This window comes from Pseudophryne corroboree, chromosome 2, assembly GCF_028390025.1.
Source record: "Pseudophryne corroboree isolate aPseCor3 chromosome 2, aPseCor3.hap2, whole genome shotgun sequence".
NCBI lineage: Eukaryota > Metazoa > Chordata > Amphibia > Anura > Myobatrachidae > Pseudophryne > Pseudophryne corroboree.
Window position 1 is genome coordinate 650,553,908 of NC_086445.1, and position 15,670 is coordinate 650,569,577.

At 49.1% G+C, this 15,670-nt stretch overlaps 1 protein-coding gene across 3 annotated transcripts in view; it reads left to right on the forward strand.

Moving 5' to 3' along the window:
- The first annotated feature begins 5,404 nt into the window (after nucleotides 1-5,404).
- The window catches only part of GGNBP2 (gametogenetin binding protein 2), a 374,808-nt gene continuing 364,542 nt past the window's right edge, over nucleotides 5,405-15,670 (forward strand). The window contains exon 1 of one of the 3 annotated variants that reach the window (XM_063955008.1): nucleotides 5,405-5,673. In XM_063955008.1, the coding sequence (XP_063811078.1) occupies nucleotides 5,581-5,673 (93 nt within the window). In that variant the 5' untranslated portion in view covers nucleotides 5,405-5,580. The remainder of the gene's footprint in view (nucleotides 5,674-15,670) is intronic. The other 2 variants (XM_063955007.1, XM_063955006.1) reach the window with 2 other exon arrangements.

Consider the following 15,670-nt stretch of genomic DNA (forward strand, 5'->3'; position numbering starts at 1 on the left):
GGTGATGCGGATTCCAAACGGCATTTGGAAGTATTGCCTTTAAAAGGGGACATTTGGGGTCGGTCTTTTAGACCTGGTGGCCACGGCAACAACTGGGAAATCCACGTTTGTACCCCAGGTCGCCTCTCAAAATAAGACGCCGTATTATCAGGCGCAGTCCTTTGTTCCTCTTTTCTGCTCGTGACAGAGGGAGAGGAAAAAGGCTGAAGAGATTACCCAGTTCCCAGGAACAGAAATCCTTTCCCGCCTCTGCAAAAGCCCTCAGTATGACGCTAGGGCCTTACAAACTCAGGCACGGTGGGGGCCCGTTCTCAATGAATTTCAGTGCGCAGTGGGCTCACTCGCAAGTAGACCCCTGGATCCTTCAGGTAATATCTCAAGGGTACATATTGAAATTCGAGACGTCTCCCCCTCGCCGTTTCCAAAAGTCGGCTTTACCGACGTCTCCCTCTGACAGGGAGGCAGTTTTGGAAGCCATTCACCCAGCAGGTGATAATCAAGGTACCCCTCCTGCAACAGGGAACGGGGTATTATTCCACACTATTGTGGTACCGAAGCCAGACGGCCCGGTGAAACCGATTCTAAATCTAAAATCTTTGAACACTTACATACAGAGGTTCAAATTCAAGATTGAGTCACTCAGAGCAGTGATTGCGAACCTGGAAGAAGGGGACTACATGATGTCTTGGGACATCAAGGATGCTTACCTTCATGTCAAAGTTTACCCTTCTCACCAAGGGTACCTCAGGTTATGGTACAGAACTGTCACTATCAGTTCAGACGCTGCCGTAGGGATGGTCCACGGCACCCCGGGTCTTTACCAAGGTAATGGCCGAAATGATATCCCTTCGAAGGTAGGGAATTTTAGTTATCCCTTACTTGGACGATTCCCTGATAAGGGTAAGATCCAGGGAACAGTTGGAAGTCGGTGTAGCACTATCTCAGGTAGTGTTGCGGCAGCACGATTGGATTCTCAATATTCCAAAATCGCAGCTGGTTCCGACGACTTGTCTTCTGTTTCCTAGGGATGTTCCTGGACACAGTCCAGAAAAAAGGTGTTTCTCCCGGAAGAGAAAACCAGGGAGTTATCCGAGCTAGTCAGGAACCTCCTAAAACCGAACCAAGTCTCAGTGCATCAATGCACAAGGGTTCTGGGTAAAAATGGTGGCTTCCTACGAAGCAATCCCATTCGTTAGATTCCACGCAAGTACTTTCCAGTGGAACCTACTGGACAAATGGTCCGGGTCGCATTTTCAGATGCATCAGCGGATAACCCTGTCACCAAGGACAAGGGTATCCATCATGTGGTGGTTGCAGAGTGCTCATCTTCTAGAGGGCCGCAGATTCGGCATTCAGGACTGGGTCCTGGTGACCACGGATGCCAGCCTGCGAGGCTGGGGAGCAGTCACACAGGGAAGGAATATCCAGGGCTTAGGGTCAAGCCTGGATACATCACTTCACATAAATATCCTGAAGCTAAGGGCCATTTACAATGCTCTAAGCTTAGCAAGACCTCTGCTTCAAGGTCAGCCGGTGTTGATCCAGTCGGACAACATCATGGCAGTCACCCACGTAAACAGACAGGGTGGCACAAGAAGCAGGAGGGCAATGGCAGAAGCTGCAGGGATTCTTCACTGGGCGGAAAATCATGTGATAGCACTGTCAACAGTATTCATTCCGGGAGTGGACAACTGGGAAGCAGACTTCCTCAGCACGACCTCCACCCGGGAGAGTGGGGACTTCACCCAGAAGTCGTCCACATGATTAAAAAACTCGACAGGTATTGCGCCAGGTCAAGAGACCCTCAGGCAATAGTTGTAGACGCTCTGGTAACACCGTGGGTGTACCAGTCAGTGTATGTGTTCCCTCCTCTGCCTCTCATACCCAAGGTACTGAGATTGATAAGATGGAGAGGAGAAAGCACTAATTCGTGGCTCCGGATTGGCCAAGAAGGACTTGGTAACCGGAACTTCAAGAGATGCTCACGGAGGATCCGTGGCCTCTACCTCTAAGAAGGGACCTGCTCCAGCAAGGACCCTGTCTGTTTCAAGACTTACCGCGGCTGCGTTTGACGGCATGGCGGTTGAACGCCGGATCCTGAAGGAAAAAAGGCTGTCCGGATGAAGTCATCCCTATCCTGATCAAAGCCAGGAAGGATGTAACCGCAAAAACATTATCACCGCAATTGGCGAAAATATGTTGCGTGGTGCGAGGCCAGTAAGGCCCGACAGAGGAAATTCAACTGGGTCGATTCCTACATTTCCTGCAAACAGGAGTGTCTATGGGCCTGAAATTGGGGTCCATTAAGGTTCAAATTTGCGGCCCTGTCAATTTTCTTCCAAAAAGAACTAGCTTCAGTCCCTGAAGTTCAGACGTTTGTAAAAGGGGTACTGCATATACAGCCTCCTTTTGTGCCTCCAGTGGCACTTTGGGATCTCAATGTAATTTTGGGTTCCAAAAGTCACATTGGTTTGAACCACTTAAATCTGTGGAGTTAAAATATCTCACATGGAAAGTGGTCATGCTGTTGGCCCTGGCCTGGGCCAGGCGCGTGTCAGAATTGGCGGCTTTATCCTGAAAAAGCCCTTATCTGATTTTCCATTCGGACAGGGCGGAATTGAGGACTCGTCCTCAGTTTCTCGTCCTCAGTTTCTCCCCAAAGGTGGTTTCAGCGTGTCACCTGAACCAACCTATTGGTGGTGCCTGCGGCTACTAGGGACTTGGAGGCCTCCAAGTTGCTAGACGTTGTCAGTGCCCTGAAAATATATGTTTCCAGGACGGCTGGAGTCAGGAAATCTGACTCGCTGTTTATCCTGTGTGCACCCAACAAGCTGGGTGCTCCTGCTTCTAAGCAGACTATTGCTCGTTGGATTTGTAGTACAATTCAGCTTGCACATTCTGTGGCAGGCCTGCCACAACCAAAAATCTGTAAATGCCCACTCCACAAGGAAGGTGGGCTCATCTTGGGCGGCTGCCCGAGGGGTCTCGGCTTTACAACTTTGCCGAGCAGCTACTTGGTCAGGAGCAAATTCGTTTGTAAAATTCTACAAAATTAATGGTCAGGAGCAAATACGTTTGTAAAATTCTACAAAATTAATATCCTGGCTGAGGAGGACCTGGAGTTCTCTCATTTGGTGCTGCAGAGTCATCCGCACTCTCCCGCCCGTTTGGGAGCTTTGGTATAATCCCCATGGTCCTTACGGAGTCCCCAGCATCCACTTAGGACGTTAGAGAAAATAAGAATTTACTTACCGATAATTCTATTTCTCATAGTCCGTAGTGGATGCTGGGCGCCCATCCCAAGTGCGGATTGTCTGCAATACTTGTACATCGTTATTGTTACAAAAATCGGGTTATTATTGTTGTGAGCCATCTTTCAGAGGCTCCTCTGTTATCATACTGTTAACTGGGTTCAGATCACAGGTTATACGGTGTGATTGGTGTGGCTGGTATGAGTCTTACCCGGGATTCAAAATCCTTCCTTATTGTGTACGCTCGTCCGGGCACAGTATCCTAACTGAGGCTTGGAGGAGGGTCATAGGGGGAGGAGCCAGTGCACACCAGTTAGTCCTAAAGCTTTCTTTAGATGTGCCCAGTCTCCTGCGGAGCCGCTATTCCCCATGGTCCTTACGGAGTCCCCAGCATCCACTACGGACTATGAGAAATAGAATTATCGGTAAGTAAATTCTTATTTTTTGTGGTACTTGTAGTATCAGAAATGTTCAAAACCTCCTTCATTGCCGTGATCATATAACGTGTGGCCCTACTGGAAAATACGTTTGTTTCCTCACCGTCGACACTGGAGTCAGTGTCCGTGTCAGTGTCTGTATCGACCTGTTTAAACTTTTACTCTAAGCAGCTCAGGAGAGCCACCTAGATTGCACCCTTCTCGTTCGGGCACAAAATCTTAACTGAGGCTTGGAGGAGGGTCATAGGGGGAGGAGCCAGTGCACACCAGGTAGTCCTAAAGCTTTTTACTTTGTGCCCAGTCTCCTGCGGAGCCGCTATTCCCATGGTCCTTTCGGAGTCCCCAGCATCCACTAGGACGTTAGAGAAAAAAGGTTGAAAATCACTGATCTAGAGTGTGGGAGCTATTATAATTCTTGCATCACCATATAACATTAGGAAAGTATCTTGTGACATTGATAGATGCCTGACTACCTTGTGAGCCACCAGGAGTACCTTTAGGAAATGCCCTGCTTTAGGGATGGCCATTGGTGGGTTATCCATCAACGGTTACCATTGATGGTACCACTGACTGATAACCTCGATGGTGAGAAACCATCTCTAAAGGAACCATTGATGGTTTTACCCATCGATGTATTGAGAGAGTAGTGGACCAATCGAATGGCTTTGCGAGTGTCTTTGCAAGTGCAGGGGCTCCGTGTCCCTGACACACTGGGGAGAAAAAAAATAAATGTATTCTATGGCTCTTTATCATCGATGGCTGGAAACCATTTGGTTCTCCCCCCTCGATGGTAAAAGTAGTTATAAACCATCAATTATTTTGAATCATCGATGGTCAATGGCCATCCCTACCCTGCTTCCTGACACCTCACTGCAGCGCCTGTGTGATGTTATGAACCTTGTGGAAGGGGCAGAGGGAAACTGTCCATTAAAGTGCCCTGGTTTAGCACTGTCCCCAACTGTCCAAAGTTCCTCTGAACAGTTGTTCTATATGGGGAGACATTCAGTACTTCGGTGAACAGAGTAGTGTGTTCTTGCCAGGGGGTGTGTATAGTATCCAAGGGGAAGGAAGGTGGTTGGGGGTAGGGGGCATTGAAGCAGACAGGTCTGTACTGTGACATTTGATCACGCCCCAGTGATGCACAACCACGCCCCCTCTTGACCCCATTCCCTGCCTAGGGCAAATGTTGGAAGTACTGTATGTTTAAACTTTGCCATGTGCAAAGTTAGATATTAACTGATGCGCTCTGGCTTACTTTCTGTATTCTGCAACCTAGAGCACGTACCTCACTCATTTTTATACTTGCAAAATTGGGGCAACATAAGCCCCGCCCTAATACACCAGCTTATTGGCGACCCTCAGGAGGACGGAAGGGGACGAGCACTACAAGCTCCAGAATGGCAGTTGGTTGGTCCGGCGTTCCGGTTTTTACCTAATCCCGCGAAATTCTCAGCTAGTTTTCTAACATAACCCACCATGAGTTACATCGGGACAGTACTGTAGGAATGTGAAAATGTTCACAATAGAAAATACGGCACTGGAACTTTCTGTCCGTTACAACGAAAATCGTAGCAATAAAGTTTTCTTATTCAAACTAGTCAGAATTTTATTGTCGCTGATTCGTCACGAAGCGTGTTCCCTAAACTCGAGTAAAATGATCTTGCATTAGAGCTGCTTAGTACATAGTTGGGGGTTTCTGTTAGGTCACGCTACCCGTCGGGTGCCGTACCTCGCTCCTCTGCTGAGGACGTGCACAGTGGCTACCATGGAATCTGCTGATGCGGACCGGCGCATATTGTCATCCAGGGGCTGAGGGCGGGGTCCGTTTGCTATGTACGACACTGTCCGCTTGTGACTGAGTTCCAGCAGCAGCGCTGCGAGCAGTGGCGGAGATGGCGCGTCTGGTGGCTGTATGCAGGGACGGAGAGGAGGAATTTCCCTTTGATAGGAGGCAGATCCCGCTGTACATTGATGACACGCTAACGGTGAGCGTCCAGGTCCCTCAGCTCCGTGCAGGGGCTTCCGTCTCGATTGCCCCGACACCTAGGCAGAAGCTGTGAGAGAGGGCAGGGCTGCGGGCGGGGCTGAGCTTCCCGGCCAGATTGTTTTCTGACAGGAGGAGGCCTTATACTAGGAGCTAGGCCGCAGCCCGCTGTTCGCGCACTATGTGACGGTTGTTGTCCTCTCGCTGGTCTGTGACAAACTTATTTCATTCCTGCACAGTGACCCGTCTCTCTCATTTTGCGGCAAAATCTAATAAAACGCTTAAATGTATTATTTTTAGTTTGTAAGAGCCCCAATTTAAGTTTCATTTATTTCCTATAGCATCTTCCTTAAAGCTGTTTGTACTTAATAGTCATTCCATTTGTATTATAGTAATGTCCAGCCGGGCGTATATCTAATCATAGTAGCAGGTGTAATGGTTAGCATTACTGCCTCACAGCACTGAGGTCATGGGTTTGATTCCCACTGTGCCTCTACCTGTGTGGAGTTTGTATATTCTCCCCGTACTTGCGTGGGTTTCCTCCCACAATCCAAAAATATACTGCTAGGTCAATTGAATCCCAACAAAAATTAACTCCACTGGGGGCATGGACTAATGTGAATGGCCAAATATGCTCTCTGTAAAGCGCTGCGGAATATGTGTGCGTTATATAAATAACTGGTAGTAGTAGCTCCTCATGTGGGAGGGAATTAATTTGTCCGTGATGTGCAATCTACTATCACCGTGTTGCCTGGCTGCACACATATTGGTCAATTACAGCAGTTTTGAAATAGTAAACGTGAGGGAAAACTTACTATGATGTTGAATGCACTGTGCAGTTATGCGGTTTCCTGCTCACCTTTTGATAGTAACTGCGGCTGGCATTTGACAACCAGTGGTGTCCTAGGTGATACTTAGGGAACCTTACTGTAAGGCAGTGTGTGTGTGTGGGGGGGGGGAGATATTTAATAAAACATAATTATCTCATGAAAGCTGGAAAATGTGAGTTATATTTTCTGTAGATAAGGCTAAATATCTCCTCTCCAGTTTCAGCACAGTCCACAATTTAAATAGGGAGCCACACCAACTGCCAACCCAAACACTGCCAGACATTGTTATCCGGGACTCACTGGCAGTTGGGGTGGCTCCCCTGTTTGAATTGTGGATTGTGCTGCAACTGCCACTGGAGCGGAGATAATAAGATTTTACTCACCTGTAAATCTATTTCTCGTAGTCCGTAGTGGATGCTGGGAACTCCGTAAGGACCATGGGGAATAGACGGGCTCTGCAGGAGACTGGGCACTCTAAAAGAAAGATTAGGTACTATCTGGTGTGCACTGGCTCCTCCCACTATGACCCTCCTCCAGACCTCAGTTAGGATACTGTGCCCGGAAGAGCTGACACAATAAGGAAGGATTTTGAATCCCGGGTAAGACTCATACCAGCCACACCAATCACACCGTATAACTTGTGATACTACACCCAGTTAACAGTATGAAATATAACTGAGCCTCTCAACAGATGGCTCAACAATAACCCTTAGTTAGGCAATAACGACATACAAGTATTGCAGACAATCCGCACTTGGGATGGGCGCCCAGCATCCACTACGGACTACGAGAAATAGATTTACCGGTGAGTAAAATCTTATTTTCTCTGACGTCCTAGTGGATGCTGGGAACTCCGTAAGGACCATGGGGATTATACCAAAGCTCCCAAACGGGCGGGAGAGTGCGGATGACTCTGCAGCACCGAATGAGAGAACTCAAGGTCCTCCTCAGCCAGGGTATCAATTTTGTAGAATTTAGCAAACGTGTTTGCCCCTGACCAAGTTGCAGCTCGGCAAAATTGTAAAGCCGAGACCCCTCGGGCAGCTGCCCAAGATGAGCCCACTTTCCTCGTGGAATGGGCTTTTACTGATTTAGGATGCGGCAATCCAGCCGCAGAATGCTTCAGCTGAATTGTGCTACAAATTCAGCGAGCAATAGTCTGCTTAGAAGCAGGAGCACCTATTTTGTTGGGTGCCTACAGGATAAAAAGCGAGTCAGTTTTCCTGACTCCAGCCGTCCTGGAAATATAAATTTTTAAGGCCCTGACTACGTCCAGTAACTTGGAATCTTCCAAGTCCCTAGTAGCCGCAGGCACTACAATAGGTTGGTTCAAGTGAAAAGCTGATACCACCTTAGGGAGAAACTGGGGACGAGTCCTCAATTCTGCCCTATCCATATGGAAAATCAGATAAGGGCTTTTACATGACAAAGCTGCCCATTCTGACACACGCCTGGCCGAAGCCAAGGCCAATAACATGACCACTTTCCACGTGAGATATTTCAAATCCACAGTTTTAAGTGGCTCAAACCAATGTGATTTTAAGAAACTCAACACCACGTTGAGATCCCAAGGTGCCACAGGAGGCACAAAAGGGGGCTGAATATGTAGCACTCCCTTTACAAATGTCTGAACTCCAGGCAGTGAAGCCAGTTCTTTCTGGAAGAAAATCGACAGAGCCGAAATCTGGACCTTAATGGAACCCAATTTTAGGCCCATAGTCACCCCTGACTGTAGGAAGTGCAGAAAACGACCCAGCTGAAATTCCTCTGTTGGTGCCTTCTTGGCCTCACACCACGCAACATATTTTCGCCAAATACGGTGATAATGGTTTGCGGTTACTTCTTTCCTGGCTTTTATCAGCGTAGGAATGACTTCCTCCGGAATGCCCTTTTCCTTTAGGATCCGGAATTCAACCGCCATGCCGTCAATCGCAGCCACGGTAAGTCTTGGAACAGACAGGGCCCTGCTGTAGCAGATCCTGTCTGAGCGGTAGAGGCCATGGGTCCTCTGATATCATTTCTTGAAGTTCTGGGTACCAAGCTCTTCTTGGCCCATCCGGAACCACGAGTATCGTTCTTACTCCTCGTTTTCTTATTATTCTCAGTACCTTTGGTATGAGAGGCAGAGGAGGGAATACATAAACCGACTGGTACACCCACGGTGTCACTAGAGCGTCCACAGCTATTGCCTGAGGGTCCCTTGACCTGGCGCAATATCTAGTTTTTTGTTTAGGTGGGACGCCATCATGTCCACCTGTGGCCTTTCCCAACGGTTTACCAACAGTTGGAAGACTTCTGGATGAAGTCCCCACTCTCCCGGGTGTAGGTCGTGTCTGCTCAGGAAGTCTGCTTCCCAGTTGTCCACTCCCGGAATGAACACTGCAGACAGTGCTAACACGTGATTTTCCGCCCATCGGAGAATCCTTGTGGCTTCTGCCATCGCCATCCTGCTTCTTGTGCCGCCCTGTCGGTTTACATGGGCGACTGCCGTGATGTTGTCTGATTGGATCAGTACCGGCTGGTTTTGAAGCAGAGGCCTTGCCAGACTTAGGGCATTGTAAATGGCCCTCAGTTCCAGAATATTTATGTGTAGGGACGACTCCTGACTTGACCAAAGTCCTTGGAAATTTCTTCCCTGTGTGACTGCCCCCCAGCCTCGAAGGCTGGCATCCGTGGTTACCAGGACCCAGTCCTGTATGCCGAATCTGCGGCCCTCTTGAAGATGAGCACTCTGCAGCCACCACAGTAGAGAGAACCCTGGTCCTTGGAGACAGGGTTATCAGCCGATGCATCTGAAGATGCGATCCCTACCACTTGTCCAAGAGACATGGAACCTGCCGAATGGAATTTTGCTTCGTAAGAAGCTACCATTTTTCCCAGGACTCATGTGCAGTGATGCACCGATACCTGTTTTGGTTTCAGGAGGTCTCTGACTAGAGATGACAGCTCCTTGGCTTTCTCCTGCGGGAGAAACACTTTTTTTCTGTTCTGTGTCCAGAACCATCCCCAGGAACAGTAGGCGTGTGGTAGGAACCAGCTGTGACTTTGGAATGTATAGAATCCATCCGTGCTGTTGTAGCACTTCCCGAGATAGTGCTACTCCGACCAACAACTGCTCCTTGGACCTCGCCTTTTATAAGGAGATCGTCCAAGTATGGGATAATTAAAACTCCCTTTTTTCGAAGGAGTATCATCATTTCTGCCATTACCTTTGTAAAGACCCTCGGTGCCGTGGACAGTCCAAACGGCAGTGTTTGGAATTGGTAATGGCAATCCTGTACCACAAATCTGAGGTACTCCTGGTGAGGATGGTAAATGGGGACATGTAGGTAAGCATCCTTGATGTCCAGGGATACCATGTAATCCCCCTCCTCCAGGCTTGCAATAACCGCCCTGAGCGATTCCATCTTGAACTTGAATTTTTTTATGTATGTGTTCAAGGATTTCAAATTTAAAATGGGTCTCACCGAACCGTCTGGTTTCGGTACCACAAACAGTGTGGAATAGTAACCCCGTCCTTGTTGAAGTAGGGGCACCTTGACTATCACCTGCTGGGAATACAGCTTGTGAATTGCCTCTAGCACAGCCTCCCTGCCTGAGGGAGTTGTCGGCAAGGCAGATTTGAGGAAACGGCGGGGGGAGACGCCTCGAATTCCAGCTTGTACCCCTGAGATGATACTTGAAGGATCCAGGGATCCACCTGTGAGCGAGCCCACTGATCGCTGAAAATTTTTGAGGCGGCCCCCCACCGTACCTGGCTACGCCTGTGGAGCCCCCGCGTCTTGCGGTGGATTCAGAGGAAGCGGGGGAAGAATTTTGATTCTGGGAACTGGCTGTCTGGTGCAGCTTTTTCCCTCTTCCCTCATCTCTGTGCAGAAAGGAAGCGCCTTTGACCCGCTTGCTTTTCTGAAGCCGAAAGGACTGTACCTGATAATACAGTGCTTTCTTAGGCTGTGAGGAAACCTGAGGTAAAAATTTTTCTTCCCAGCTGTTGCTGTGGATACGAGGTCCCAGAGACCATCCCCAAACAATTCCTCACCCTTATAAGGCTCTATGTGCCTTTTAAAGTCAGCATCACCTGTCCACTGTCGGGTCTCTAATACCCTCCTGACAGAATGGACATTGCATTAATTCTGGATGCCAGCCGGCAAAATATCCCTCTGTGCATCCCTCATATATAAGACGACGTCTTATGTTCGCAAAATAGTATCCCTGTTTGACAGGGTTACAGACCACGCTGCAGCAGCACTATCTGCATGTCTCAGTATAGTACCTGAGTGTGTAAATACAGACTTCAGGATAGCCTCCTGCTTTTTAGCAGCAGGTACCTTCAAAGTGGCCGTATCCTAAGACTGCAGTGCCACCTTTTTTGACAAACGTGTGAGCGCCTTATCCACCCTAGGGGATATCTCCCAGCGTAACTTATCCTCTGGCGGGAAAGGGTACGCCATCAGTAACTTTTTAGAAATTACCAGTTTCTTATCGGGGGAACCCACGCTTTTTCACACTTCATTCACTCATTTGATGGGGGAACAAAACACTGCCTGCTTTTTCTCCCCAAACATAAAACCCTTTTTTAGTGGTACTTGGGTTAATGTCAGAAATGTGTAACACATTTTTTATTGCCGGGATCATGTAACGGATGTTCCTAGTGGATTGTGTATATGTCTCAACCTCGTCGACACTGGAGTCAGACTCCGTGTCGACATCTGTGTCTGCCATCTGAGGGAGCGGGCGTTTTTGAGCCCCTGATGGCCTTTGAGACGCCTGGGCAGGCGCGGGCTGAGAAGCCGGCTGTCCCATAGCTGTTACGTCATCCAGCCTTTTATGTAAGGAGTTGACACTGTCGGTTTATACCTTCCACCTATCCATCCACTCTGGTGTCGGCCACACAGGGGGCGACATCACATTTATCGGCATCTGCTCTGCCATCACATAAGCCTCCTCATCAAACGTGTCGACACAGCCGTACCGACACACCGCACACACACACAGGGAATGCTCTGACTGAGGACAGGACCCCACACAGCCCTTTGGGGAGACAGAGAGAGAGTATGCCAGCACACACCAGAGCGCTATATAATTTTGGGATTAACACTATATTGAGTGAATTTTTCCCAATAGCTGCTTGTATATACAATATTGCGCCTAAATTTTGTGCCCCCCCCCCCCCTCTCTTTTTAACCCTTTTAGCCTGAAAACTACAGGGGAGAGCCTGGGGAGCTGTCTTCCAGCTGCACTGTGAAGAGAAAATGGCGCCAGTGTGCTGAGGAAGAAGCCCCGCCCCTTTTTCAACTGACTTTCTCCCGCTTTTTCTGGAATACTGGCAGGGGTAATTTTACATCTATATAGCCTCTAGGACTATATATGATGTAGATTTGCCAGCCAAGGTGTCATATATTGCCCTCAGGGCGCCCCCCCCCCAGCGCCCTGCACCCTCAGTGACCGGAGTGTGAAGTGTGCATGAGGAGCAATGGCGCACAGCTGCAGTGCTCTGCGCTACCTTGGTGAAGACTGATGTCTTCTGCCGCCGATTTTCCGGACCTCTTCTTGCTTCTGGCTCTGTAAGGGGGACGGCGGCGCGGCTCCGGGAACGAACACCAAGGCCAGTTCCATGCGGTCGATCCCTCTGGAGCTAATGGTGTCCAGTAGCCTAAGAAGCCCAAGCTAGCTGCAAGCAGGTTGGTTCGCTTCTTCCTATCTCCTTAGTCCCTCGATGCAGTGAGCCTGTTGCCAGCAGGTCTCACTGTAAAATAAAAAACTTAAAATAAACTTTCTTTCTAGGAGCTCAGGAGAGCCCCTAGTGTGCATCCAGCTCGGCCGGGCACAGAAATCTAACTGAGTTCTGGAGGAGGGGCATAGAGGGAGGAGCCAGTGCACACCAGATAGTACCTAATCTTTCTTTTAGAGTGCCCAGTCTCCTGCGGAGCCCGTCTATTCCCCATGGTCCTTACGGAGTTCCCAGCATCCACTAGGACGTCAGAGAAACTTATGTTTACTGGAGATGGAGATAAATATCAAATTATTCAGCTTTTATGAGATACAATAAAATATATATTTTTTTAAATATCCCTCTTAGGCACCACATGGGAGCGCTAAAGTTAGGCTGGGGGGGGGGGGGGGGACGGACGGTTAGGGTTAGCATACTTACCTTCCAGGCGTTGGGTTTCTGAGAGTCTGGATACCGCAGTCTGTAGTCTAAAAGATGGCATCACAAGTGCCTTAGGAATCAGCATCGATCACTTAAGCAAGCATTAGGCATTTATTATTATTAATTACCAGTTATTTATATAGCACGCACACATTACGCAGCGCTTTACAGAGAATATTTGCCCATTCACATCAGCCCCTGCCCCAGTAGAGCTTACAATCTATATTCCCTATCACATGTACACACACACACATATTCATGCTAGGGTTAATTTTTGTTGGGAGCCAAGTAACCTACCAGTATATTTTTGGATATATTTACTTATATCGGACGCATCCTTGCTGCGTTAACATACTAGTCCAGAGGTTCCCAAACTGTGTGTCGTGGCTCCCTGGGGTGCCTCGAGACACTTGCAGGGGTGCCCTGGGTTGGTGGTCCAGGACCAATTCAAAGTATTCATGGTCAATATAATAGGCAAAACCAGTGCTGGTGGCTGCCAGTCATAAAATATGTGGCCAAACATAAGCAAATCCTGTCCCTCACCACACAACTGACCCTAAGGATGATATATAAACGCGATCTATTTAATGTAATTTCTCTAACGTCCTAAGTGGATGCTGGGACTCCGTAAGGACCATGGGGAATAGCGGCTCCGCAGGAGACTGGGCACAACTAAAAGAAAGCTTTTGGTCTAACTGGTGTGCACTGGCTCCTCCCTCTATGACCCTCCCCCAGACTTCAGTTAGAATCTTGTTCCCGGCTGAGCTGGATGCACACTAGGGGCTCTCCTGAGCTCCTAGAAAAGAAAGTATATTTTAGTTTTTTTTTATTTTCAGTGAGATCTGCTGGCAACAGACTCACTGCTACGAGGGACTAAGGGGAGAAGAAGCGAACCTACCTGCTTGCAGCTAGCTTGGGCTTCTTAGGCTACTGGACACCATTAGCTCCAGAGGGATCGAACACAGGACCTGACCTCGATCGCCCGGTCCCGGAGCCTCGCCGCCGTCCCCCTTACAGAGCCAGAAGCATGAAGATGGTCCTGAAAATCGGCGGCAGAAGACTTCGGTCTTCAACAAGGTAGCGCACAGCACTGCAGCTGTGCGCCATTGCTCCTCATGCACACCTCACACTTCGGTCACTGATGGGTGCAGGGCGCTGGGGGGGGGGGCGCCCTGAGCAGCAATATTAGTACCTTGGCTGGCAAATAATCACAATATATATAATCCCAGAGGCTATATATGTGAAAAATACCCCTGCCAGAATCCATAAAAAAGCGGGAGAAAGTCAGCCGAAAAAGGGGCGGGGCTATCTCCCTCAGCACACTGGCGCCATTTTTCCCTCACAGCTCTGCTGGAAGGATCGCTCCAAGGCTCTCCCCTGCAGTTTTCAAGCTACAAAGGGTAAAAAAGAGAGGGGGGGCACTAAATTTAGGCGCAGATATATATATTTAAGCAGCTATAAGGGAAAATCACTCATTTATAGTGTTCATCCCTGTGTTATATAGCGCTCTGGTGTGTGCTGGCATACTCTCTCTGTCTCCCCAAAGGGCTTTGTGGGGTCCTGTCCTCATTCAGAGCATTCCCTGTGTGTGTGCGGTGTGTCGGTACGGCTGTGTCGACATGTTTGATGAGGCTTATGTGGAGGCGGAGCAGATGCCGATAAATGTGATGTCACCCCCTGCGGGGCTGACACCTGAGTGGATGGTTATGTGGAAGGAATTACGTGACAGTGTCGACTCCTTACATAAAAGGTTTGACGACATAACAAATATGGGACAGCCGGCTTCTCAGCCTGTGCCTGCCCAGGCGTCTCAAAAGCCATCAGGCGCTCTAAAACGCCCGCTACCTCAGATGGCAGACACAGATGTCGACACGGATACTGACTCCAGTGTCGACGACGATGAGACTAATGTAACTTCCAATAGGGCCACACGTTACATGATTGAGGCAAAGAAAAATGTGTTGCACATTTCTGATGTTACCCCAGGTACCACAAAAAAGGGTATTATGTTTGGAGAGAAAAAACTACCAGTAGTTTCTCTAACGTCCTAGTGGATGCTGGGAACTCCGTAAGGACCATGGGGAATAGCGGGCTCCGAAGGAGGCTGGGCACTCTAGAAAGATCTTAGACTACCTGGTGTGCACTGGCTCCACCCACTATGACCCTCCTCCAAGCCTCAGTTAGATTTCGTGCCCGGCCGAGGTTGGATGCACACTAGGGGCTCTCCTGAGCTCTTAGAAAGTTATAGTCTTAGAATTTGTTATTTTCAGTGAGACCTGCTGGCAACAGGCTCACTGCAGCGAGGGACTAAGGGGAGAAGAAGCGAACTCGCCTGCTTGCAGCCGGATTGGGCTTCTTAGGCTACTGGACACCATTAGCTCCAGAGGGATCGACCGCAGGCCCAGCCTTGATGTTCGGTCCCGGAGCCGCGCCGCCGTCCCCCTTACAGAGCCAGAAGCAAGAAGATGGTCCGGAAAATCGGCGGCATGAAGACTCAGTCTTCACCAAGGTAGCGCACAGCACTGCAGCTGTGCGCCATTGCTCCTCTCACACACTTCATACTCCGGTCACTGAGGGTGCAGGGCGCTGGGGGGGGGCGCCCTGAGGCAGCAATAAAAACACCTTGGCTGGCAAAAATACCTCAATATATAGCCCCAGGGGCTATATATGAGGTAAATACCCCTGCCAGAAGTCCATAAAAAACGGGAGAATAGGCCGCGAAAAAGGGGCGGAGCCTATCTCCTCAGCACACTGGCGCCATTTTCCCTCACAGCTCCGTTGGAGGGAAGCTCCCTGGCTCTCCCCTGCAGTCTACAAGGGTTAAAAAAAGAGAGAGGGGGCACTAAATTTAGGCGCAGTATACATTATATATATATAGATATAAAGCTATAGGGGACATAACTCAGTTAGTCCCTGCAGTATATAGCGCTCTGGTGTGTGCTGGCATACTCTCACTCTGTCCCCCCAAAGGGCTTTTGTGGGTCCTGTCCTCGTTTAGAGCATTCCCTGTGTGTCTG